The following is a 27,790-nucleotide window of genomic DNA, read 5'->3' as shown; positions in this document are numbered from 1 at the left end:
ATGTGCAAAAAACAAACAAACAAGCAAATCAATACTGAAATTAGATAAATTGACACTGCAAATTTATCTGATTGTGCCATCAAAAATGCCTTGAGGTTTTTCTTCTTGTTTATTTGACTAGTTTTGGTATTACTGTCTATTAGAAGGTCAACGGGTTGGACTGTATGTGTGTGATGCACCATTATCCTCACATCAGACTAAGTGTGGTCCTTAAGGGGTGAGAAACTCTTTTGTGTTGAATCTTTGAATAAATATTTATGTCAAAAGTTGTAGCTTTTCAGTGTCAAATTTAAGGAGAAAGGATATAAACTTTTCATGGAACTCTGAAAAGTGGAGAAGTGTCTGTTGGGAATTCAGCTTTTTGTAATATCAGGTTTCACCACTAGATGTCATCATTGCCCCAGTTGTGATACAGTGACAAGCCACTGTTTTTAATTGAACTTTTTGGTGGTGCTGGTGTGAAAAGGATTATGTTGAACACAGCTATTTGAATGACTTTCCTGCACTGATGTAAGCCTGAGTGTGAATGAGAAGATTAAATCACTTGTCAAGTTCTTTGTGCGTGGTTGCTGTGTTGAATAGTGATGAACACATTGCTTGTTGCTCACTTTTCTTTTGAGCCACACCAACAAACAGCGCAACCACTGCTTGTGATTTCAGTCATATGCACACCTGATTCGTCTAAACACTGCATGTGGACCTGCTATCACCTATCACTTGATCTTTTTTTTATGTAGAAAACACCCACCCACCCACTCACACACCCACACACACATCCTCTCTGAAGAGTGATTGGAAGCCACACTCATCCTCCTTTAGATAAAGCGATATTTGTTCATGTGGTTACATAATGACCACAGAGCTGTTAGCTAACAGAGAGGTGAGGGTACGCAAATACCACACAACCCCCTCAAGTCTCTGCTTTTCACAACACTTTCAATAGTCTGTTATACCGGAGATCCAGTGAACAATCTTCACTGTCAGTTATGTGGGAATCAGGTTTGACTCAGTTTTGATATGCTAAACACACATTTTACTTTCAGCTGAGAGAGTCCTGTTAGGTCTTTGATTGTGAATCATAAATGAAACTGGTAATCAGCAATGCTTCAATAATTAACAAACATAACATTTTAATGTGATCAAATTTACATAGATAGTTTATCAATGCATGGTTAAATGTGAATTATGTTTTCAGACTGTGGAGAAATAAAAGCAAATAAGTGTGTGTCTGTGTGTGTCTGCTTGCAACCTTCGCTTTATGCAATGTATGGAAACCCGAGCCATGGAAAAGAAGTACACAAAAAAAAAAATATGTACATTTGATTTTGACATTAGATTGCCAAATTAGGAGGACACATCATGCCTAAAGCCCAGGTGCTCAAAAACAAACCTGTTATGTAATCTGTAAGTGGGACTACCATCCATTTCATGTCCTTTTACAAAAAAAGACAACCTGGGTTGTTAATTCATCGTGGCCTATATCATAATCCATACTCACCCTAAAATTAAATGTGTGGAGATGTCCTCTTTACAAACTCTAAAAGGCTAAGTGGTGCCTTTAAAACAACACAAAACAAAAAACATGTTTAATATCTCACAGAAGACATCTCTTAAATGTGAAATATCACACATGCTGATACTGCTCATAGATGTGACTCTCGCTCGACATCTGCATGAAATAAAGTTTTATATCAGTTGAGATGACTATAGAAGTAAATAAGTTTACACTAAAATATATTTTTCAAACTCAATATACCTGAGTGAGACAAAGAGGGATCGTTGATCCAAATCCCACCCAGATACTAGAACTATTTGGGCCTGATATGAGCTATTTTTGGCACTTCTGATTTGGTTACGGCACAGGAGAACGCTGTGTGGGCTGTCACACTTATCCTGAATCAAAACACTGCCTTCAGGCCTAACGGGGACCATAAGGAAAATAGCATATATGGGATGTATTTAGGCCAGTCATTCCTTATTATTTGAGCAACTGCTGCTTACTATATCTAAGAAACTAAATTACTATTTGCACAGATGCAAAATATATCTAGTTTGTTTAGTTGTAGACATTAGTATGGTCAACAACAATGTTAAAAAGTATTTTTTTGAATAGAGAAAAAATTGTGCACAGGATTTCGACTTTTGTTCTAGGACTATTTTTAAATAGTAAGGCAGCAGCTTAATATTCTCATAATAGACTAGTCTGCCATTACTTTCTTCATGAATTACTAATTGTTTTGTCAATGAGAGAAACTATGAACATGTGAAATTGCTTGGTTTATTCATCTAAAAACAATTAACTAAGATCACAAGACTAGGAACAGAAATGCCAAAGTCTGGATTTAAAAATATATATGTATATTTTTTTCTTAAAATCAAGCCCAAATTTTTATTGACCTCCAGAATTTTTGCTTGTTCATTTTTTTCTATATTCAAAAACTGCCTTTTGTTGTGGAAATGAAATCACAGTCCTCAGAATTGATGAATAAAGTGAGACTGGAAACTCCAACAATGTCTTTCGTGCATTTATTCATTCAAGGACCTTTTAAGGGATCTTTCTGTGGTGGTGGAAAGGCTTGACAATGAGGGAGGGAGCTTAAAGGAGATACAGTGTTTTATACAATCTAGTTTAATACCGTGGTTACCATGGTTTCAGACTGTATGGAAGCAAAAGCAGTTGAAAATAAAGTTGAGTGAAAATGCTTTACTGTGGACACTGTTTTCAATCCTCACGATGAGATGTGGATATTGAATAACAAAACTGGGCTTATGTAAATCAAACCAGAATTAGCACCGTTTTCTTTTCTGTTGTGTGCGTGATTTTTTTTCCCCAATGAAATTACACAGTCCAATCCCTTTGATCTTATGCTCCACTTGTTGGAAAGATTTAACAGACGCAAATTCATTTTGAGTTATTTAACCTTGCTTCTCCCTCACAGACTGCTGCTGTCATAAAAGACTTCACATTATATTCGACCAAATGTGTTCTGGCCTCATTTTCACAATAAATTACACACCACACTGATTTTCACCTACACATAACCAGACACATATGCCTCCCCATAGTGACGTTGTGCAGAGTGACACAGATGTGCACTGTGCCTGAGGGGAGGCTGGCTAATATGTGAACATGAACACGCAAACAGACAGTGATGATGCTGCTGCTAACATATCAGCTCATTTGCGTCTGTTCCACATGAGTCAGACGTGAACTTCTATATAGTCAGAGATGAGCGAACCTAAAGTTCACCCTGCAGGTCTGAGAGAACATAGTGTTAGTCACTTAGTAGGCTGTTGCCTCACAGGATGATGGATGTACAGCATATGAAAGTAACACAGCATGACAGTAGCTGAAAGTAGTTTGAAAACAAGAAAGATTCAACCGAAGGCCATGAAAACCAAGCCAACAGCACTCAAAAAGAGATTAAAAGAAATATGTTTCATTCTTACACACACATTCTGTTTAGCCAAATGTGATCCTGACGACCAGTCGGTGAAATATTTACATATATACAGATCTACATTCACAGGTTACTTAAAGAGGTGAATGCAATTTTATGTGCTAAAACTCCCAGATAGTCTTGTCCATCTGCAGTCCCAGTCTTACATCAGGCCCTGTTAGGCAGCTGAAAACACACACATACAGTGTGATGAAAAAGCACACATGCATGCATACATACATTGTTTATGTGTGTGAAGCTTATGTAAACCGAACATTGAGGACAAAGTCATGAGAAGGAGGAGGAAGCAGTATCACAGGGTAAAAAGAATCCCGGGATATTTGGAAAAAGAGATGAACTATGAGCCATTTGTTTCATAACATAACCAGCACAATGCAAACATAATGTACATCTGGGATGCCTCTACTACTGAAACAATTTCAGAGTGTGGTCAGGCTCTTTTTGGCAGCCACTTATGACTGCAAAGTGTTTCATGATAGTTTTATGTATTCACAGTATTTATCTGTTTTCCTCCTGCTCCCCAAAAGCCAAAAAGTCTGTAATCCACAATTAATCCATGTGAGGGTTTAGCACTGTAATATGATGTGACACTAATACCCAAAACCTGAACACAAAGGGCACACAGTTTTCTATTATTTGACCTTCATGGGAGAGCTTGAATAAAGAGTGTTAATTTGCGCCTGTGATGGTTCATTACAGTAATTAAGAGGTCAGTGTAAATAAATTTGACAGGGTTGACCAGTGAGCTGTGGGTACAACAGGAGCCTCGGGCCAGCTCGACACCCTGCGTCACTGCTGCCGTTACACAACACTTTTAATTACATTTTGGCTCAATTTTGCCTTTCCTCTTTTGCATTTACCATCGATTTCTCTGGAACTTTGTGTGATTAGACAATCAGTCCAAGATTCTATATACCATGTTGCTATTTTAGGCTTTTACAAATACATTAATTGTGTTTAATGGTTAAAACCTGCAGGATGTATTTCCTGTTCGTATTAACATGATTTAACTGAGTTTAATGCAGGGATTTGATGAACAGAATGATTGAGACTGAAATGAGATTATGATATGGTTTAACTTTGCAATGATAACAATTATCTTGTCTTACATCATGCTGTTACACTTTCATTCCTGTCATTACATTTAATTATATCGAGAAGCTCTGTAAGACTATTTTTTTTGTCATAGGCATTATTACTTATGTGTGAATTTGTTCATAATAAATATGCAATCAACTGACTTTATTTTTTTGCCATTAACTGTTTAGATACACAATACCTTTGGACAATTTATGCCATGTCCACATGAATGGAAGTGACTGGTTACATGATCTGTATCATGTAAAGTAAATGCAGTGGATAAACTGAAATATTCTATAGCCCACTCTCTTCCGGGGGGCTAGGAGTTATATAAGCTGATATTTGCAAACTCATCACACCAGAGGAGGGTAAAAGTCCAAAAATCAAAGCACGCTATTAGTGGCATAAAAGACAACTGAACATGAGGAAAACAAACTAGAGACCAGGTAAAAGCTAAAGTGGTGCGAGTGCAAAAAAATGTAAATGTACTGTGTCTATATAGTGCTTTTCTAGTACAGTTGATCACCCAAAGTGCCCTTTACAAGTCACACTCACCCATTCAAATAGAAAATCATTTACACTACAGAACTCACTACAGCATTTGTTAGTCCATACAATGTTCGGTTTGGCAGTTAGGTGGTGTCTGACGAGGTAAAAATAAACAGCACCAGTGTACCTTGGCCACAATAGTGCTTGTTGCTTTCAGTCGCCCGCCCCACACACTCTGTTTTCACAGCCGAAGGCAACAGCCTGCATGTTGGTACAGCAAATTGTATGACGGACAATGGAGCAATTCTCGGATGGTAGTGAGTGGACAGAGTGAGACATATGATGCTGAGGATCACATGCAAGACTCACTAGTTGGCCTGCAGATAGCAACTAGATGTGGTCACAGACAGTAGTTCTGAACTTAGGACTCAGCTAAAGAAAGGAATATCTATGTGAAATTTTAAACCAAGTCCTGGTGTGCCTATAAGCGCATTAAAGAGTGTGTGGGGGAGTTTATACATGGTGTATTGGAAATTTAACAAGATTTTATGCAGCAGCTCAGATTGAGGTCACTAAAAATAGATTTTTTTTTTGTTTGGGATGAGGCAGAAACACTCACTTCCAAAAATGCAAACAGGCAGATATAAAAACAGAAAGCTCAGTGTTTTTTCCTAACATTGTACACAGTGTAAATACAGTATCTCTATCTGAGTAAAAGTCAAGGACAAGTCCTTCAAATAGTGAGCGGCCAAGAGGAGAGTGCAGCTGGGGTTGTCTGTGCTATTCTCCATATGCAAAGCACTGAAGAGCTACAGAAGAGTGAGCTCTCTCCCTGTTTTTCCAGATCATCTTGATCGTTTATTTGATCGTCTTAAAAAAGTGAGCTTCTTGAAGATGAATGACTGAGACGATTTTAGCGAACACCCCTCAGACATCAGTTTATGGAGGATGTCTTTTTGAGAGCATTTTAATGGGACTAATGAACACCGCTGACGAAAGAGTGCGACAACATGTCTCTATGTGAGCACATATGGTGCAACGGTCCGCTTGTAAGATTTTGAAGCAGATTTAATGAATGAAGTCAGGAGAAACAGAACACTGACATTTTGATGAATGAGGATGTGACTAGTGCCCCAAAAATACTGACACTGTTTCTCTCCCGGCTGCTGTTGCCATGGCGATTTTAACCACCGTTATGTAATTGTTCCACATACAGTGGCACCCTTAACAAAGCAACGGACTACAGCGACGCACAGGCGCACACGTGGGATACAGAGGAATTCAAGATGTGCGTTTCAGAAAATGAGTGAAATGCATGCAGTGTAAGGTCTGCGCACACAAACAAGACACACAAACACACACCGCAGTGGCAGAACTGGATCATGTTGATGGCTGACAGCAGCCCATTGACCCTGAGGCTGTTATGCAACATTGGTTACACCCCCCTCCTCCCCACCTCGTGCCAGTGAAGTGGAGATGGAGGAGCCTGTCTGCTCCATCCTCTCACTTATTGATCTTTTGTCACGCTGCAGTCGCACACATAAACATTACATGCATGCTTCAAAATTAACAGCAGCTCGGCAGCGGATCTCTGACTCCAAATGAAATATGAAAACAGGCTGGTGTGGTGGTTAGCACCGCGTCGCCTCACAGCAAGGGGCTTCGTGGTTTGTATCCCGGCCGGGGCCTTTCTGTGTGGACTTTGCATTTTCTCCCCGTGTATGCGTGGGTTCCTCTCCGGGTTCTCCAGCTTCCTCCACTGCCCAAAAATATGCATGTTAGGTTCATTGTTGGATCTAAACTGTCCCTAGATGTGAGCGTGGATGGTTGTCTCTCTGTAGCCCTGTGATGGACTGACGACCTGTCCAGGATGTACTCTGCCTCTCACCCAATGACTGCTGGGATAGGCTCCAGCGCCCCCGCGACCCTAAATTAGACTAAGCAGGTATAGAAGATGGGTGAATAGATGGGCTGGTGTCTGAAATGATCCTGTTTGTTGGTACTGTACTTCTACATACTCGCTCCCAGGTTGACAACATATCTAAAAGCCATGTGCGCCATCTGTGTTGCTTTGGTCGTCCCCTTTTCGCTGTATTTTATCCTTTTGCGTCCTTCTTGCTCCTTCATATATGTTTTGAAAATAAAACCTAATGAAAAAAAGAAAGAAAGACAAACAATCCCCACGTGTGTTTGCAATCTCCCTTTAAAGCCACCCTGACCTAGACGCTTAAAGATTAGACTGTCTGTCTGCTCAGTCAATAAGGGCTTGACCTGGCATTGTACTGTCCTAAACTGAAATAGGATTACTAAATCAATTGAGCAGGGATGGTTTACACTATATGAGGGTTAGACATAACAATCAAGTGGATTTGGGTGGCAGTTTCTGGTGCAGATTATTGTGTCACAGTGAGTATCTGACCAATCCAGATAATTAGAGAATCCAAATGACATGTTTTCTCTGGCTTTTTAATATTCAAGACAAAGATGATCAATATGAATCTTGTGTTTATACATTTAAGGAAAACCTTCCAAAATGGTGAATACCCTCCTTTATAGAGGCTAAAGCGTATGAATTCAACCTCTGTTTTGTAACTTGCATGTGCTGAAACTGCAGAACAAAATAAATAATCTGCTCTCATACTTCTGACCTCATGGCAGTTAGTTGTTGTGGGTGACTGTACTGCGTATTCAAATGTCAAATATCACTTTTCAAATTGTGACCTTACGTATAAAATTGTGTGTCTGACCTTAGGCTGATTGGATATCAGTGAGTCGGTGGATCTGTGCCAGCAGTGCTGCACGTTCCAGAGAGTGGTGATGGTCTGTGTACTCTGTTGACACAAGCCTCTGTCTGCTTCACAGCTTGTCTCAACACCGATGACCCGTCTCTTTGCCATCTGTCTCAGACCAGTTGGAGATGACCACGACTGGATGAGGCCACCTCCTGCTGGAGTGAACCATCGTGTCTCTCTGCAACAGAAATTCTTCGAGACTAATAGAAGCATCGAGGTTGTAGACAGGTTTCAGGAATCTTGTGACTTGGCAGCACTCACACACATTACTGGATGTATCTACTGTAAGCCTCAGCCTTTATAGTGGATGTGCATTCATCATTTTTCCTTATAGCAGGTGGTGGGAGTGAGCCTCCAGCACTTGCTTGTATTGGATTTCAGTCGTCTCATACTTTCCGAGGTATCTGCGGAGACATTGACGGATCTTTCACGATGGGCTCAAACGGGCATTTGCCTCATTCACGTACACACCCAGGGAAACAGCCCCATGTTGGGAATATTTACATAAGATTTGACTACAGTGACATTCAAATTTCATCCAAGCAGGAAACCTTTTTGTCCCCCCCCCTCCCCGACTACTCTTCTACAAGCATGAGCAGAAATGAAAGAGGACATCAGTGTTACCACAAACCAAACAAAGTTTTAATTTCCCTCCAACAAAATCGCGGACGACACAGATTAATAAAGCAGAGGTATCCAAACATGTCAAATAACAATATTAATATCATTATTCTAACATTAACAAGATGGAATGTACTACTTTCTTTTTAAAAAAAATTTAGTTCATTTTCTGAAACATGTCAAATAAATATCTCTACATCATCTCTCTGACATTGATATGAACAACAAGGGAAGAATGATGGCAGAACAGCAGCAAAGAAGAAGCAATGGTGAGAACTCATCACCTCTCCTCCCATCGTCTCTGTCCACATACAACTCCTGCTCCTCGTGATAGCCCGTCTCAGTCTGAACACACACTCTGCAGAATTATCTGTCAGTGCATGTTTGTGTGTGCAAAATGACACTTTCTTTGGAAATCATACACAAGGAAAACATTCTACTGTCTGAGATTTCAAATTGCTTTTATTCGCTGCCCAGCCTTCTTCCTAATGGTTAAGGGAGTTAAAACGGGATGATGACACTGGGTAAATCACTTCATCATTCACACAGATGGCCCTTCTATGTTATTTGCAGGTATGTTTAACATCCCAACGGCGGACATACACAACGGCAACGTCGAAAAGCACCAATGGCACAAACGGGAAGAGGGTCCTGTAACAAGGCCAGCTACAACAGTTTTGCGGACACGAGAAGAAATGTCTCTCCACTCGTGTAGTCCGCTCCTCCTTCGTTCTTCCAAAGGTCTGAGAGTGTGTTATTGTGCCTCGGCATTTAAACACATGTGGTATACGTCAGTTTTCAGTCAGTGCTGTGGTTCTCCAGCTCAGAGATAATGGTGATCAGGTTCTGAAGGCCAAAGATGTAGCCACTGTCCTGGCCCTCGTGGACCACGCTGTCCTCACGGTAATGTCTGCAGGTGGTGTGAGCAAAGTCTATCATTCTCACATCCACCACAGGGCTACGGGGGTCTGGCTGGGACAAGCAAGTCTGGCTGATACTTGAGCTCCCGCTGCTGCTGCTGGAGCAAATGTTGCTGCCATCGCTAGATGTGGCGGGGCTGTGTGGAAAGTCAAGTCCACCTGCCACTTCACCCTCTTCCTCCTCCTCCTCCATTTCGGGTTCAGCTTCCACCTCCTCGTCATCCTCCTCGTCATCTTCAGAGAGCCCATCTTCAGTGCGTCGACGTGTGTGTTTTCTGTGTGACGCTCCATCATAGATGATGAGCAGGGAGCTGGAGTAAAAGCGGTACGATTCGCAGGCTTCCAGGGCAGCCTGCATCTCTCTGAGCCTGCTCAGCACCGGGGAAAGCAGCTCACGCCGGAGGCGCCGCCCGCTGTGGAAGAACTCGAACAGCGCCTCCTTGAAACCTGGGCGGGTCAGTTTACGGCCATGGTACTTGTTCATGAACATCAGCTGGCCTGTGTCAGAATGGTACACCTGGATCAGGAAACAGAGAAGAAATAAAAGGTGAAAACTATGTTGAAGAAAACCTTATCGAACCAGCTTTTCTTTAACCTGTTTATTGATTTATTCATATTTTTTTCGAGATTATACCTAAGAGTTCATGCCAAATGTAAGTTCTACTGCCTATGGTGGTACCTTTGGTACCAATTTCAGACATTCACCTACGAAGCAGATCCCCACAATTACATGGTAAAGGACAGATACAGTAGGCAATAAGACACTTACTGTATCACTATTTTTATAAATATCTAATTGATGGTTGTACATTTAAATTTTTGTAAGCTTTGATAAGCTGCACAACATGGAAGCATTGGTAGATGGATTTTGCTGAGCAGAGGGAGGCTTATAAAGGCTAATAACCTGCAGTACCAGTTAATTTGCTATGCTATTGTTGCTATGCTACTGTTATATTTTAGAATCTAGTGTTTTCACAGAAAGAAAGTCAGCATATTTTCCCAAATTTTATGTAAACTATTCCTTTAAGACAGAGTCAGGTACACAGGGGGCGGCCCGGGCTTCAAAACACACCTGCATGCCACAGAGACGAACTCCCATTGAGGCTGACGTGCTCTGCTGGCACTTGCGAATCTGCATTGCTTTCTTTTCCTCTGAAGCATCGTCTCCATGCTGCCGCGTGCCCATCTTCAGATCCAAAACACATGGCACAGTGTGCCTCCAGGTCAGGTTCTCCAGCAGAATGAATTCTTGGACAGCGAGTCAAGGACAACAGTCAAAAATGTAGACGCCTTTACTACACTCAGACTAACGTTATCATCACTACAATATAAAGTCACTGTGGCATCAAGTAACTGAGGGGAGTAACTCTGAAACAGAACTCCACTGGACTAAGAAATTGAGAGCTAGACTCTATTAGAAAACAGGTTTCAGGTGCATGCTTAAGTGACTGATAACTTTGAATGTGGGTCAACTGTATGTAAATATTCAGAGCTGTCCCAGTGGCCATAGCAATGCCCCCTAGCTTGAAACCAAAGAAGGAATTTTAGAAAACAAGCAGCTTTCAGTCAGTGAAGGATACTGTATTGATTTCGGTGCTTGGCATTCTCCTTCATCCTCTGCAGGTGCTGCTGGTGACACTTGAGGCTCCAGGGATTGTGTTTGATCTGCGGGACAGCGTTACTGTGACTGTGCTCCAGTCTGTAGTGAAGCACCTCCGCCTGCTGCAGCCAGTCCAGCTCCATGTCATCCTGCACCTTGTGGGCACTGAGTGACACACAGAGAGCCTTCTTAGACTCACAAAGACTAAAACATGCCATTATTGGAACACTAAAGTTTGTTCAAAATGTCATTTGATGAAAATTCAACCTCATTTTGTCTACAGAGAAATTATAAAGAGTGTTGTGATGCTTTCTTCTGTCTCACCTTTTGTCCTTGTCTTTGCGAGAGTGCCGGCTTCGGCCATCTTTGCTGTAATTTTCGCTGTCCACAAGCAGAGGGGACGCCAACATTTTTCCCCATTGGAGCACCTTGGGTTCACAGTCTGCTTGGTGCTCTTTGTTTTCTAGATCTGATGCTGGGTCACTGTGGAGGGGGTAGGCGATTAGGCAAAGATTCCCCTCTTCATCCTCCTCGAAGCTCACTGAAACCACACCTGAGATAAGAGCAGAGAGAAAAACATTTAGGCATTGTTTAGTCATAGGTTTCATGGAGAACATATTTTTAAGAAGACGAGAAAAGACCGTCTTTTTCGTGTAAATGTCCATGGCAACGAAACTTGAATGAGAGACGTGTGTCCAAATAAAACCCGGATTAAACTATGACTGATAGGGGTGGATGAGACAGAGGCACTGAACTCTCAAAACAAATCAGTGCACTCAAATGAACACCCAAGCACAAAAGACACAAAAGGCTAAAAAACTCAAGTCAGAATTCTGTTTATTGAAGAACAACAAAATGATCAGCAATGAACGTACACTCTATGTCATGCAGAACCCACAAAGCAACACTGCACACAAAATTTAAATCATGTACTCTGTGATGCCATTAGTTTCAGTAAAAACAGCAAATATTAAATCTACATGAGAGCAAAGGAGTCACTCCTAAAGCATTTGTATATTTTTACAATTTCCTAACTTGTTTGCATCGTTGCATTTACGGGGATGTGCTGTAAAAAAAAATGAGATAGAAGATAAGATACAGTGACAGACGGCTTGTTAGGATTCTTGTACTTAAGGTCAAAAGAACGGGTAAAAGATACGTTTGGGGGAAATTTCTGAGAGATGTGCAGATATAATCTCAACAGGAGTAAACATGCCAAACCAATCCAACAGTATTTGTTAGCTCTTTTCACTCTCTGAGACTCACTTTGAAGATCTTAAAAAAGGTGTAAAGAGAACTTGAACAAAGATGTGAATTTCTGAAGGTTTTGTGAAGCATTTTCAAACGCCCTCAACCAGAAGCTGCTTGGATGTTTGGGTAGAAGTGGGGAAGAATCTCTTTTGGTATCCTTTTCACCTGGTTGGCCAGGAAAAGAGACCTCTGCCCTCTCAGTTGACTTACCTGAGGTAGTACAGTCTTCTACACACACTACAACACAACGGGGTAGACTAATTGTTGCAGTCACACACACACACACACACTCACACAGCCTCAACAGCACCCTCTTGTGGAACAGTCTAGTACTCTGCTGGCAGCCACCGAAAAACAACACCTGTGAAAGCGTTGGGAGCTTTGTTTCCCAATGATCTCAAAGTGCACACTTGACACACAACCTGCACAAACACAAGCAGGTTCTGCAAAAATCTGTCTAGTCTTACATATGCAGTCATGTAGATTAAACTAATAAAGAACGAGAGATGCATATAAACACAAAAGGCACCACAAAGGATAGAAAAGATTAGTTTTCATTACCTCTGTACTGGGGGGTAAACTTCCTCATCGCAGAGGGCAGACTCTTGTAGAATTGATGTTCGCGGGGAATGAGGGGCTTACAGAGGGTCTGCTCCCCAAAGCGCAGGACGCAGGAATGTCCCCCGACCTGGTGCACGAAGGGCTCAAGCATCACGCCTTTCTCCATGTAGCACTGCTGGTGCTGCAGCTGGTTTTGCAGCTGGTTCTGCTGCTGCTGCTGCTTTTGCTTTTGCTCTGCATCCATGGCCTCCTGGGCCTGAGCCTCCACAGCCGGACTCATCCTCCTCTGGTTCGGACCACACTACCGCGGGCATTAGCCTCCTAACACACGCGCACACAATGTGGTGGGGGCCCTCTCCAGTCTGGGACTCTCACTCACTGCAGATCCACCACTGACAAGTCGCTGTGCGTTGCATAAAGGGGTTTCTTGCACGTAATTCCTTCGATGTCTTCAGAAGCTACTGTTGTGATGATCTGTTTTGCCTGTGCTGTCAGGGATTCTGCTGATCGAAAACAAAGGACAGGAAGTAGGAAACAGAAGACAAACAGCTCAGCTTTTTAGTGGATATTCAATTTCTTTTAACTCCTTTTCTGGCAGCTCCGCAGCTAGGTAAAAAAAAGAGCTCTTTAATGTTGTTTAAATATTAAGGTTTGGAGCAGTGCTGCTGCGGCATATAAGACAAACAGAGACATATCCTGCTTGTGCCTCCGCTGCAGACTGAACGCTTTCTGACAGCTAAGGGCTGGCTTACCACTGGTAAAGCTCTCACAAGCCTGAAAAACAGCCCGCCCCAACACCAGCAATCCACCAATCAGGAGCAGCCAAAGCAGATTGCTGGGTGGTAACCCTTCACGGTGCAGAAGCAAGCAAACAAAGACAAGAGTGCAGGAAGGGGGGTCTGGGAGAAAGGAGAGAGAAAAGAGAAATGAAAACTTAGACGGAGGGCAAAGCTGAAATCAGCTGTTTCTGTTTGTGTGACGGGAAGATTTTAACAACCTGACAGAACAAGCAGAATTATTTTCCCATAAAGAGAGGGACCGGGAAAGAGAACAGAGAGAGCAGAGGACAGATGCACAGTCAGTGGTCAAATGAAAGAGAAAATACTTTCAAACTGAACACACTAAAAACTTCTGAAAGTTCTGAGGCAGTGTGAGGCTTACAAAGATGCCTAAATATGCCTTCATCTCTCTTCATGTTACATTTGGGAGTTATGGGCACATAATCACAACATAGAACAGGTTCTTACAAACACAAAGTCAATTTTGTGTTTTCTTCCTGCTGATTGCAAGCTTGTTCATGGTACAAATACTTACATTCATGTTGTACTAATTTTATGTATTCTATATTCACTTTGTGTACTTGCACCCAAAACTACAGTACTGAAGCAAAACTTGAGTAATAAACAAAGAAAAATAACAGTTTGGGGTACCCCTAGCCTTAAATCTGCTCTCTTTACTAAGATTGTATTAATGTCACCTTGTTTCCATTAACATAATTTTACAATAGTTTTACAGTAATAAAGGTCAAGGACTCCTTCAAGTGTGAGGATGTGGTGTTATTATGCAGATGAGATGATGTGACTAGTGTTGACATATGAAGTTGCTGAGAGCTCGTGCACTGACCAAAGCGGAAACTGTAATCCTCATCTTGCATCCTCCTCGCCCTTCTTGACACAGATTATCGTAGAAGGCAAAATAACCTCTGATTAAGCCAGTCACCCACTGCCATCTACATTCAAGTGAGGCTGTTTAACTGCTGGCGAGAGAACACATTGCATACTTTTTACCAAAAACACAAGGTGCTATTGTGGAATGTTTGCAGCATTAAAAGCACCGTGACGTTTTTGTGTAAGTGTTAATGTGTGCCGCACATTGTGGTTGAGTCAGCACTAATCTCTCTAATCCTCCTTTTTGGCACATATGAGGAAAATGGGAGATGACAAACAAGTAGAAAATAACCACAGTTACACTTAAGCACACATGCATGCTGTGCAGATATACACAAAGGTCCATTCGTTCACTATATAGAGAGTAAGGCATTTTGTAGCTGTGTTCAAAACTGAAACTTTTCAAATGATACAACTGCAGTGATGTACAGAAGATGTATGTCACATCGTTGAAATAAACCATCATGGCATGTGCTCTGATGCTAGGAGCTAACGGAGGGTGCTAACACTATCTACTGCAAGCTGGTGCTAATGTTTGCAGCCCAGAATTCTGTTTTTCTTGACTGTGTAGAATGCCAGGTGAGCAAATAATACTCTGAGACACAGGACTTGAGAAATTATTAAGAAAATATGGAATCATATTTGAAACAGCGGTAAACATGTTAGGAATAAGCTGTAGAGCTCCAATGCTTGCTTTTAAATATTTGCATGTGAGCTACAACATTGTAGGAACAGTTTATTCCCCAACAGATGTTACTTTTTGCCATATTTGTTTTTTGTGGGTAATATATAAGATTTCAGTCATAGTCATTTGATAAGTTGACGCAACTGTCTTGGCTAGGATACTCTTCCTGGTTAAATAAAGGTAATTATAATCATAAAAGATGATTATACAGCTAGCGGTGCTTTCAATACTTCTGTAGATCAATACAATGTAATAAAAGTTTACAACACTAATACAGTTTTATGTTGGTGTTATATAGAGATTATAACATATATATAGTTAATTACAATATGTTTTAACAAAAGACTTCTCAGATTTGACTTATGTTTAGGCAACACACAAATGTCAATAAATGCCCACAATAATGAAGTATCGCTGCATTCAAGGAATATCCGAAATGCATCAGTAGCTGTTGAGCCCTGTCTGCTATTGTGTCCTCAATGCAGTGAACACTGTACAGAAAGTAAATGAGTGGACGATCTGAACACAGCCAAATACATTCCTTTTGTAGTGGGCAAAAAGTGGGGTGACCTTTGTGACTCCTGAACACCCCCTTCCAATGGAGCTTATTACTTTTACCATCAACGGGACAATTTCTAACTCCTCCTGATCCCTTCTTTGTTGAAACTAACATACTAAGACCTGTGACAAGATGACATGAGTTGCCAAGCCTCATCTGACTATTACCAATACTGAATAGTGCTATCTGTGGTCCCTGAAGTGCAGAATTGAGACTTTTGATCAAATAACCATTTTATAGCAGTCACTAGTATTGCTGTGCAAACATGACCCATGATATTAGTGGGATGGCCAGCTATACTAAAATTAGATAAAGCTGGGAATGACAGAATTGGCAAGGCCCCAGAAATCAGGATTACACAAAACACACCAGAGAGACAGAATATAAATATTAATTTCAAATTAGGCGAAAAGACCATTGACACCATTTAAAGCAGAACAGGTATTTTAAACATAATTCTACATCCACAATAAAATAAATATGATAAATGCTATTTTGAAAGCTGTGAGTGCTCAGGGCACACATTTCATCTCAACATTAGTAAATTAAACAATGCTCAGAAATTGTGAACGATGCACGATTTTAAAGGTGTTTATGTGGAGTTTTACAAGTGCAAGAAGGAATACTGCAGTCCAAATTGGAAAATGATTAATAACCGTGCACAGGAAATTATACACCATGAGGGAAGTTATTGCCATGACCTTGAAAGAAATGGAACACATACAGCATGGGGCAGTAAGCAGGGGCTTTTCAAAGTGCTGCTGCAGCACGTGGCAGTGACACTCACAGACCGGGAGATGTGCAGGTGACAGGAGGATGGAATCCAGCCACACCCTCACAGAGCACACAATAGTTGTGCAGTTAAAGGAAAGCTTTCTGAAATAATCAAAGCTCCTCTGACCCTGGCAAAAGGAAGAGGACAGATTTTAATCTGTTGAGCAAATTACATCAAAGAAGCAGTTCTGCAAATCAAATCCCTCTGAATCCCTTCATGATTCAGATGCAGACATGTTGAGATGGATGAGGACAGACTCAAACCTTCTGCTCCATACACAGAGACATTCAGACATCCACACCACGATAAACAAATGATGTGAGATCAGTTTACCAAATCCCATCTGAGCTTAACATGGCGGAGCCAGAGTCAGAGCACGTATGTCACTCGTATGTTATTCATATGTCTTATGAGCGCACAGGAAAGAATGAAACTAGGACTTGGTGTTAAGTGACTAAAAATATTGTAGGACAGGGGCGTATGTGTGTGTGCTCGTTTGCCTCACATGCCAAACATAGCAGCGCTTAATGGAACTGGCACACTGGTAGTTATTGATAATCTGCTGCCAGAAGCGACGTAGTGAATGCACAGATATGGGAGTCCTCTGTGTGCCCGGATTCAAACAAATACATCAAAATTCATGGACTGACCTTTTCATCATTCAGGAAGACAATGATCCTTAATAGCTGAACTCACCAAAGAGCTTTTGAGGGCAATTTAATAGGCCAAATTAGTCACTAAATCTCAATATAATTGAGCTAAATTCGACTTGCTGACAACCAGGCTACAGTAAGAGACACACCCAAGAACAAGAAATGCTATGAGTGGCTGCAGTGAAGGCTTGGGGAGCACCACCGGGAGACTTCATGTAGGAACTGAATGTGACTTTAGATTCAGTTTTCAGAACCTGCTTCCTCACCTATCAATAGCATGGTTTCAAGCACACTCACAAATACATCAAGGAGTAGCTCAAAAAGAACTGGATGGTCATCAAATGGCCAAGTCCAGTTTTGAATACTACTGGAATTTGGCTGGGGGGGGGGGGGGGGGGGGGGGGGGGGGGGGGGGGTGGTGTTTAAAACGGCAATACATGCAGAAAAAAAAAATATTTTCAAAATGCTCCAATATCTTGAAGCTGAATTAAACTTATAACAGAATGTGGTCAAAGATTTAAATAATTCAGTGTCAGAGACTGTTGAAAAATGACACAAAACCCCACATCTGCTAAAGAAATGTCCTCTGAGGCTAAGAGTGCACTTTTGTTTTCCAGAGAGGAATATGTTCTTTTTTTCAAAAAAGCATCAAAATTGCTCATTTTCCCAGAGATGTTGTTCAAGTTTATCAATACAGCAGTTAGGGATTAGATAACAGAGAGAATCAACTGTCAAAGGTTATGGCTTTAATGGGTGGTTCTTAGTTTTTTTTATGGCTGTATGTAAATCAAATATTTTGAGTGTTTTGTATTTGAATAAAAAAAAAAAACACTCTTTGGCACTGGGTGGTGCTCTGTGTGAGAATAAAAAAAAAATTAAATGAAGAGCGAATCCTGGTGACAGTTAATTGGCTGATAACCATCCAGCCACCCAACACAGCTGGAAAAGAGCACTCTTTGAATGAACTAGAAAACAGCTCCGGCAGAGCAGCATTACCACCTGGTATGTGGAGCTGCTGTCTGGGACATTAGTGTCTGGCGGCAAAGCGTGCTAGTCTGGTAAGTTTCAGGTCTGAAGTTAAAGTATTTGACACAGTAATATTAGGTTGTCTACACTTTCTCAGAGTGACACTGACGTGTTCATTTGTGTAACAGGCAAAGGCTGCTCAACCATCGGCCACATTTTTTACAGATTCCTTCAGTTTGTAAGACATCCTGTCCACCCTGATGTTTGCAGCAAGAGGACCAATGTAGAGTGTGATGGCTCTGGGAGTGGGGGGGGGGGGGTGGGGGTGTTCAGGAAGGAAGGGCGGGATAGGAGAGGTGGGCCTGTCTTTTGTCCTTGTAAGGCCATAGATATTAGATTAGGAGGAAGCTAATATGATGGTGCTGAGTGAATATAGATGTAAAACAGATGAAAGATATGGAAGCACAGGAAGGGAATGTTAAGTGCAATCTAACAACAGGCAAGGCCCGTCTTACTGCCAAGGAACACACTTAGGAACTAACCTCAACACTTCATACATACAATGGATTATACAGTATAATGTCCTCAATGTGCTATTTCGTTTCTAAGTAATGTTTTCATGTGTACACAGACTTGTATTTATGAGTGAAGAACACACCGGTGACACCACACACCCAGAAGAACGCATAAGCACAAGCAGAACATGTCGCAACACCAGCACACGGACACACACAGAAATACAATCCACAACGTCTGTCCTGGCACGACTGCAGTGGAAAAAGGCTGATCTTACCTGTGTGGAGATTTGCAGGGTCATTTTCCAGACTGATCATCTCAAATCACATCAAGGCAGATAAACCTGCTCGCCAAATCCTCATGGGTCACCAAACACCTAATGCCCCACTAAAAATACCACATGCTGTTGACAATTCAGGCTATTTATAAAGGCAGTCTGCACCGTGCCAAATTTAACGTCCAAATAAACAGAGGGATTACACAGGAAGGAAACAATTCACCAGCTACATTTATAGGCAACAGGGGCAGACACAGAAGTTGTATAAGTGAACCATTTAGTCATGTCTTGACGGCAGTTCCTACTTGTACCTGCAGCGATGCAGATCAGTCAAATATCAGTCAAAAAATACATTTTCATCGTCAGTAACTATGCATAACCAGTTAAACATATGGACACATTACTAATTCAAAATTACTGGGCAGAAAAGCTGAACGAGTCAAGTATTCAAACATATTCTCAGTTTTTGGCCAACAGATACTTGAAGATAAAAGTAAGATTTTGAGGAAAAACCGGATGGTTTTATGTGCGACTACTTTTTTACTTAACAGAAAATGAGCTATGGGTGGGGTTGTTAGCAATGAGGTCATCCCACCCTCAGATACTTCCAGCCTGGACTCTTTTCCTGTCTGAAGAAGTAAGAGGAAACAGAAAATGGAGGAAATAAATGAGCACTGAGATTATGAGTACAACAGGACTTTTTTTTCCCTTGCCAACCAGATTTACTCCTGAGAAGCATACAACCCCAACGTCGACATTAATGTAGCCTTGGTTTTACGAAGAACTTTGTTGGGATACTTCTTAAATTCAGTAAGAGCCACAACATGCCTAAATGCTAGCTTAGCACAGCACACTGGAATAAATACATCACTCAGTATAGGAACATAGTGCTGACGAGAAAGCATCAACAGCTCATTGGCATGGTGAACAAAACACTTCTCACTACAGATGTGTGGGCAACCACTGCGTCACAACTGGCAGCATTCCAATAGGTGAGCCAGTTCCACGATCTTGACTGGGCTGAGTAAGGCTGGAAGTTAGGGACGGCACCAGTGTTGCTATGCGTGCTCTGTTCTTGCCATGTTGGCAGAATTATGGCCTATTAATCTGCACAGGCCATTCTCCTCAGGCCTTATTATGTTTTTTGTTTGTTCAATGTCAAAGAATGTGCGCATGGGATCAAAGATACTGGAGATACTCTGCGTCATACTTGAAAGTGGAGCAGGACGATGAAAAGGAATGTAGTGAACAAGAAAACATTTGCACAGAAGTCTGAATAGAGCATGCAGAAATTTGGTCAGAAGACTGAATTCAAGGTTTCTGAAGAAAGGGCAAAAGCTAAAACTTAGTTGGAGCTAAAGCCAGTCATCAGATACCAGTGTTAAGTAAACAGGGTGACTGACAATTTCATTACATTTCCCTTTTATCTACAAATCTTCCATTACTGCCAAAGCTTGTGACTGGACAGTGAATCATTGAATCATGTAAGTACTTCTAAAGGTGTAAAGCCAAAGGACTTCACAGGAATTATGGGTGTGGACGTTGTATCTCCCAGATTTGTGTGTTGCTACATAGTTTCAGGGTCACACACTTACTCTTTAAGAAACACACTCAAACGCGCACACACTGACACAGCATCACAGGGCTGAGTCTGAGCTGGCTTCAGTCCATTCACAAAGCAGTTTATCAGCTCTGGCCTGGCACACAACTGTTGATGGACACTTGGACACTGCTGAATAAACCGTGGACATTGTGGGAAAAGACTCCACCCTGAACTTACATCAATAAATCTTTTATGAAGATGATATTTTCACAAACTGAAGAAGTGACCTTTGTACAGTGACATTAAAGCCATCTTCGTTGTTTTGGGTCTGGGACTTCTTCCAAGGTCGTTTGGCTGTGTTCCTGCTCTGCAGCTGAAGAAGGTCAGAGGGGACTGGCTAAGCACTACTGACTTAGTTCAGTTTCTAGGAACTAAAGCACAGCGGAGATAAAACAGCAGAGCAGTCGCTTCTCCATCTCTTTAACGCAGCTCGGTTGACAAAATCCTCCCAGCGTACGACTCTCATACGGTCCAGGCAAAATATCTTTTATGTAATTCTACACAGAGGAAGACATAATTCACTTTGAAGAAAATTAAACACAAAAGGCTGTTCTATGAACAGAAAAACAGAACGGCTGTTAGAGAAGTACAAAAATAAATTGAATCCTGTTTCTTTTACTCCTGACATCTCCATAATTACAGGCTCACAAGATACGCAGGTCAGCTAAGTTAAAGGAAGACTGACAGACTAGTGTGGACCAAGCTAGGCTACAAGGAAGGGGTCAAAGGTTATATCCGTTTAAATTTGAGGAAAGTTCAATTTAAATAAAGTTTAATATGACAGTGGTGGGTTCAATAACGTAGTCAAGAGATACCTGTCGACATATCTTTGTCACAAGCACAAAGCGGTGCTCTTAACTATTCTGTGGCTGAAGCCCACATTCTGGTAATCCTACAGATAGGGCCCTTGGCTTAGCTGCGCGTCAGCAACATTCAACACTCTTTCCATTGTTCCACATGCAGCGACGTGACAGTGTGCCTTCCACGGCAAATAAAACAAGCTGTAGATGCTACTAAAGGCACGTACTTTTACCAAAGACTTGCTCTAACTTGCTCTCAGATATGGTTGAAGTAAGGATCCATTTTTGAAACTACTCAAACTCAAACTGCTCAAATAAGGATATAGATAACTAAAATGCCCATCAAGGTGGAATCTAATCAGTATCTTTAATCTCCCAGTGTGTAACATTCATTAACCCTAACCCAGAAAACACGAAGCAACCACTAGCTATAGATGAAAACTCTCACATTTTTTCCAGCCACTGTTACAACCCGATTTGAATCACCGATCAATATGATTTTCCGCATTACACAAGGGGGAATTTACAGAGATACTAACCCACTATCTGCAGCCAAATGGATCACTCTGAAGGAGGAAATAGGTCATCTTCTCTCCATCTGGGTACAATTACAACAAATGGATCGAGACTATTTCTAAGTTCAGTACAGGAGAGATAGAGGCCCATTGCATGAACAAGGATTGGCCACAAGAGTGAAAACAGTATATGTACAATATAACATTACAACGCCACAAGCATTTTGAAAGGTTGCAAACTTCCATAAGTTTGCTGTAAAGAAAAAAAAAATCCCTGGCTAAACATCCCAAAAGTAAATGTCTTAAGTGTGTAAAAATGTTTTCTTAGTTTCATTACAGGGAACAACCACAGCTTGATGATGGACCTGCACATCAGCGACTTTACTGATAAAAACCTATCAAATGAAATTCAACAGAACAGGCGAGCAAATAGGTTTTTACACAACAACAAAGCTCTCAGCAGTAAACAGCAGATATCTAATTCTTGACCAGTCTTTTGCTCGTGCACTTTTATCTCCGGTAGTCTTTGAGATCTTCGCTGCATCTGCCACGTGTTTTTCCCCAAACTTTATTTATTATGACAACAGTGTCACTGTCCTTAAAATGAGAATCAGACGCACGTAGGTTTATGGTTCACAAACCTCTCTTGAGTTGCTTTAATTTAGTCTAAAACAGTCACATAAAAGTAACACTGGAAGTCATAATTGTCTCGTTGTGATCAGACAGATAATCTTCAATCTAATCGCCTTCCACATGACTTGTGAGGAACTCATATAGAGGTGTCAAGGTCGCAAAATATTTAAGGCATATGCCTTTCTCATGACAGCAGAGGCATATGCCAAACGCTGTGTATAAAAACAGCTGTTATGTTATGGAGCTATTTAAGATGCACGTATGTTTGTTGTGTCAATGCAGTGTGAGTAATCCCTGACATTTCAACAGCCCCCCGAAGTGTGTCAACTCACACCACTACGGCACGTGAGGTGACTTAGTGGAGTGCTACACGTACTTCAGCACATCAGCACGTCTCACGCCAGATATAAACACATACACACCTCTTCTACAATCAAACACCTTATCACATACTCTGAAAGAAAGGGGGCTGACATAAACACAATGGCATGCCTTCGATGCCACTCCACACAAAAGCTTTAAGCAAACACTCAAAAGATCAGTCCGCCACGGTGGAGACAGCTCACTGTTGAGCCATGCAGATCTCTGTTTATTTCTTAGGATGGGAAAGAATCCCACTCATAAAGCCAGGATAAGAAAAAACAGGAAACAAAAGTCAGCGTAACTAAACAGCGCTGGACACTAATGGGTTAAGGAAGAGACAAAAAGGGAAAAAAAGAGGCAACGGCACTGAGCGGCAGGAAAACGTGTGCAACCTAATAAGGGTCAGAGGGAAATGTGAAGCCGCGACTTGAAACCTGATATCATCACATTAAAAGAAATGCGATCGTTGTAGTAAAATGACAAGTGACTGTTTCAACCAGGACACCTGATACTGAAAACCAACACAGTGTGCAGAAAGCCGAGTCTTGCCTCCATGAATATCAATCCTTGGAAAAATCCACCCCCCCACACACAAACACGTGCAAAAATGTAATACAGTAAGGTAAGACTTTGACATGGAGTACAGTTACAGCAAGTTAGAGGCTCGGCTCTGACTGATCTAAAGTTCAGGGACACACTCTTTATATGGAGAGCTGCAGGCCAGCACAAACATCTGTTCATTGTGATTAAAATGAGAGCTATTTGGGGCTATCAAACATTATAAACTGTTACTGCTACAGTGACGGTTACACCTGAGCACAGGAAACATAAAACAGTACGGTTACTAGTGTGGGAAATACTCAACTCAACCTTCAATACAAGAGTGTGACCCAAAAACACCAAATTAAGACAACAACTAAGGCAAAAAGATGCTAAAATGTGTTGCATGTGAAATACTTGTTGGTATTAGATGTAGGCTTATCCTTTATATGTAACTTTATTCAAAGTTCAATGTGACAACGACAATCTATTTTCTTTTTTAAGACAAAAAGAAAATCTGACGTGTGCATCACAGCAAGAATATTATCTTTTTGTAAATAATTTGAAAACTCATATCTTCTTTACGCACTTTATTCCATATATGAGGTTAAACTAAGCTGGACACAGTTGCTTTGGTACTGGTCACAACAGAGTGATGGAAAAACACTGCAGACTCCTGACTGGTCAGAGAGAATCCTCCCCTGTCCTGTGGGTGTAACAACCCTCTTACCGCTGTAGTTCGGGACATTCGAAGTTCCAATTTACAAATCACTGGGCATGAATTGCAAAACATACTTCTATGTTGGTACTTTTGTCTGCGTCTCCATCCTGGGAGCGTGCCAATCGTGATCAATTGTAAGGATAATTCTAGGATTCTGAATATCTTTCTGTAGCATTTCAGTTAGACGGTAACTCTGATGAGAGTAACTGTGATATGGGTCAGAAAACAGAACGTGGCTTTTAGCGAGGTCACAAAAGAAACCCCAGCGTGGGTGTGCAGGCTGTGTGGGTATGGACGCTGGCTGTAACAAAGCAGCGTGGGCTGCACTGGCAGCATCTTTTTGTGTCATAGATTGCTCTGCAGTGCAGCAGTTGCATATGCACGTGAGGAAGAGCGCACATGTCAGGGGATTACAGAGAAGCCCATCCATATTTCCCTTCTGAGGACCCCTCCTCCCCTCGAGGTAAAACCTACACCCCATAATGTATTAATGCGGCTTTCATTTCTATCCCTGTCAAGGGAGCATTTAGTCCTCAATCTTCCCAAATCTGCAGCATTTATCTACCATTGGGAGTGCTTTATCTCCTCAAAGTGGTACACTACCAAGCAAACCTGACATAAAATAGACAGCATTTAGTACACTAAAACTATGACCACACAACATAACATCCTTTTCGGAACAATATATTGTATAACCTGTAATAACCCCAGTTATCTCTCATCTACCAGTCTAATTAAAACTAAGATAACCTCTCAACTCCTCCTGTCCCCATTTCTCCAAAGATAGAGCTGTGTACCTTTATAATAATGAGCAGTGCTGATGATAGATAAGCAGGGTGGTACAGAGGGCGCTGGAACTCCTGGGGTTTGGCTTGATGGGCCTGATGAAGGTTTGGAAGTGGGTGCTGATGGTTAGGTTTGGCTTTCTTCCAATGGACTGACCGAAGAACACCTCAAGTCCAAAAGGGAGAACATAGAAAATGGGACATCTGAGTGATTTACAGCAGGAAAAAAATGTCTTTTCCACCATTCCAAACCCTGTTTTTCATTACATTTAATTTCTATTTCATTACTTATAGTTTTTTCAAAAAGAACAAACAACAGACAACACTTACAGTTACCTTACCGAGTATCAGGAAGGGAAGGTATTCTGAATTCTTCTGAATTCAAAAACGTACGACTAATTGCATTGCATCACTTCGATACTTGTTTTTGAACAAAACAATGACATCACCAGTGTGACCGTGTACTTTTTACTGGATTAAAAAAGTTCGGATGAAAAATGTTCTACTGGAAGAGGCTATAAAAACTGCTGACTGGGACATCCGTCAGCCGAAGTACACAAAGATATTTTCACATTCAATGGTTTAACTGGAGTGTGATACCTCGTTCGACAGGTCGCTATGAGTGTGAGAACATAAGAAACCTTCTTTGTAAAGATGTTGACTTGTGAAATGACGGATTAACTTCGTTCATATTTTACTTGCTGTGGATGCACGTTTGTGGAGATTATCGGACTTTCTGGGATTTCTTTTTCTCCCCTGGCCCTCAGGATTATTGATAGAAATAAATCCACAGCATCACGTGTATTTTTGTGGTAAAAGCCAGTCGCTCATTCACACGTGCTGTGGAGCAGTCTAATTGCCAAACAGGTAAAACGTACAAGGTGAGTGAGCATGAAGCAGACCTGAGGAGCCAGAGAATTACCAGAGTGTGTAAAATAGTTTTCTGTATCATTAGCTGGTATGTTCTCACACAGGGACACAGTGTAATAGAAGGTCTAACATGTAGCACTTCTGCATCAGACTCTACTTCTGCCTATATCACTTAAAATGGTCCAGATCCATTTAAGGAACAACATAGCAGGATGAGACCAAGATAAGTGAGAGTCATGATTCAGCATTCTTTTAATACGCTAATATATCTTTTTACTAAATTAATATTAGTTGATCAATCTATTAATTCATTTCAATTCAGTTTATTAAAACTGGTAAATCTGCTAAAAAAAAATAATCATCTTTCAACCTATAATGGGTCTAAGCGATAATAGCTTGAATCATCATCATGATTACTTAATTTTTTTTTCATTTTCTTATTTTATCTTACGATTATTACTCAACGCAACGACTCAGTAACTTTCTAAAACAACATTAATTTCCTGGTCTTTTTTTAATCAGATTCAGATTTCAACATCAGCTCTTTCTAAACTTTAAATAGGATGAACACAACAGTAACACACAGGTGTTTAAAAAAAATGTCGTTGTGCACAAGCATGTCGGAGGAAGGAAACAAGCAGTCGAGACCCGGACTCGCTCTAATGTGGAACAACCTGTCGCAATACACCTACCAAAGGTACGCCTAAGTGAAAGTTTCAGTAATCTTTTGTCTCCTCTAAACAGCTGGTTAACAAGCTCAGTGTGTCTGTGACATTTATTTAATTTGAAGTCGGTTTGGGCTTTAATGGACAAAGTGTGCCAGTTTCAAAGGGCTGTGCTGCATTTATCACAGAGAACAAAAGGGAGCATTATTTTGAGAATGAATACAGCACTATAATAGTTTTATGCTATTTATCACTAAAACCCACACACAAGAAAACTAACTTTAACTTGTAAACCTGATCCTAGGTGGTAGCTTTGCCATACTAGTTATTTGCTTTTGAGTCTTTGGATTTGGGTTAACACTGAGCTTGTTTCAAATACTATGGACAATCACGAAATGACAAATTCCAGGCAGTGATGTCAACCAACAAGCGGAGATCACTTACTATAATAAACACAGGAGGTAGGAGACCGCCAGGTTCTTTTTAGATGTTCATGCAAAGCAGCTGCACCGCCGTGGTAGGCCTTTAAATGGTGCTTTGCAGTCTTACGTAGCTCTTTTTTAAAAATTCCTACATTTTGGAGGTTGTTTGTTGGGGATGGAGTAAATACTGTGTTGCATGCTACGCAAATCAACAACATTACGTAACTGATGTCGTCATATGGCCTTTCCAGACCCTACAAGGTCGTTGCTTACACCTTCGGACCAGTTTGAAGCACTTGAAGAGCATCCACCTGACAGACTCCATCTACCTGCAAGTCACTCAAAGGCAACACTTTATAAGTTTGAAATATATCTGCATGTCCTTGCTAAGTAAATACTCATCAGGGTCTAACACATACACACACAGACACTGGCTGAGCCAAAAAAATTGGTTGCTATTGTTTCCATGTCACCGACTTCCTCTACTTTTAGTGTTTTTGCCATGAGGGAGAAGCTAAAGTGCATTTCTCCCGAGGCAAAACCCCATAACTGCACTCTCTCTGAGTCAGTAGCCAATTAGAAGTCAACTCTGCCTGACTCTCTCATGCCCTGCAGGATGAGCACAGTATGTTCTTTAAATCACAGCGCACACAAACACAGATAGTGTCAGACAAGGCATGCAGGATTTATGTGTATACATGCAGGCATGCACACATACAAAAACACAAAGAAACCAGCATCAGTCAGGAAGACGGACATCAACAAAAATGGATTCCTGACTGCCAGGATAACGATGAGACCTCAGTGTACAGGTATGGTGTGTGAACTGCTCAGGGAGAAAAAAAAATAAGGTTCTGCATTGGTAAAAATAGATAATCAAATGACAGGAATCAAAAAGCAGCCTCTGAATTATCTACAGCGAGACAGCAAGGCTGAAAACATGTAGCAACACTGTTGGGACTCAGACGCCTGACCAACACAGCTGGCACTGCCAAAAACT

General features: G+C 41.2%; 1 protein-coding gene and 1 long non-coding RNA gene across 2 annotated transcripts; one reads left to right on the top strand and one right to left on the bottom strand.

Moving 5' to 3' along the window:
- Positions 1 to 6,084: 6,084 nt before the first annotated feature.
- Positions 6,085 to 8,045, top strand: LOC140303799 (uncharacterized). The gene is made up of 2 exons (XR_011915212.1): positions 6,085 to 6,357; positions 7,893 to 8,045. It is a non-coding gene; the product is annotated as an uncharacterized lncRNA (long non-coding RNA).
- A 397-nt stretch (positions 8,046 to 8,442) lies between these two features.
- Positions 8,443 to 13,520, bottom strand: LOC140303798 (inositol hexakisphosphate kinase 2-like). Its single transcript, XM_072382704.1, has 5 exons — positions 12,776 to 13,520; positions 11,288 to 11,516; positions 10,944 to 11,128; positions 10,436 to 10,611; positions 8,443 to 9,880 (listed from the first exon to the last, which is right to left on the bottom strand). The coding sequence occupies exons 1-5, from the start codon at positions 13,053 to 13,055 to the stop codon at positions 9,242 to 9,244; spliced, it is 1,509 nt and encodes a 502-aa protein (XP_072238805.1). The 5' UTR covers positions 13,056 to 13,520; the 3' UTR covers positions 8,443 to 9,241.
- Positions 13,521 to 27,790: the final 14,270 nt, after the last annotated feature.

The sequence above is a fragment of the Leuresthes tenuis genome, unplaced genomic scaffold (genome assembly GCF_036924035.1).
Source record: "Leuresthes tenuis unplaced genomic scaffold, fLeuTen1.0.hap1 SCAF_3, whole genome shotgun sequence".
NCBI lineage: Eukaryota > Metazoa > Chordata > Actinopteri > Atheriniformes > Atherinopsidae > Leuresthes > Leuresthes tenuis.
Note: the sequence above shows the minus strand (reverse complement) of the source record. Positions and strands in the feature narration are given on the sequence as shown.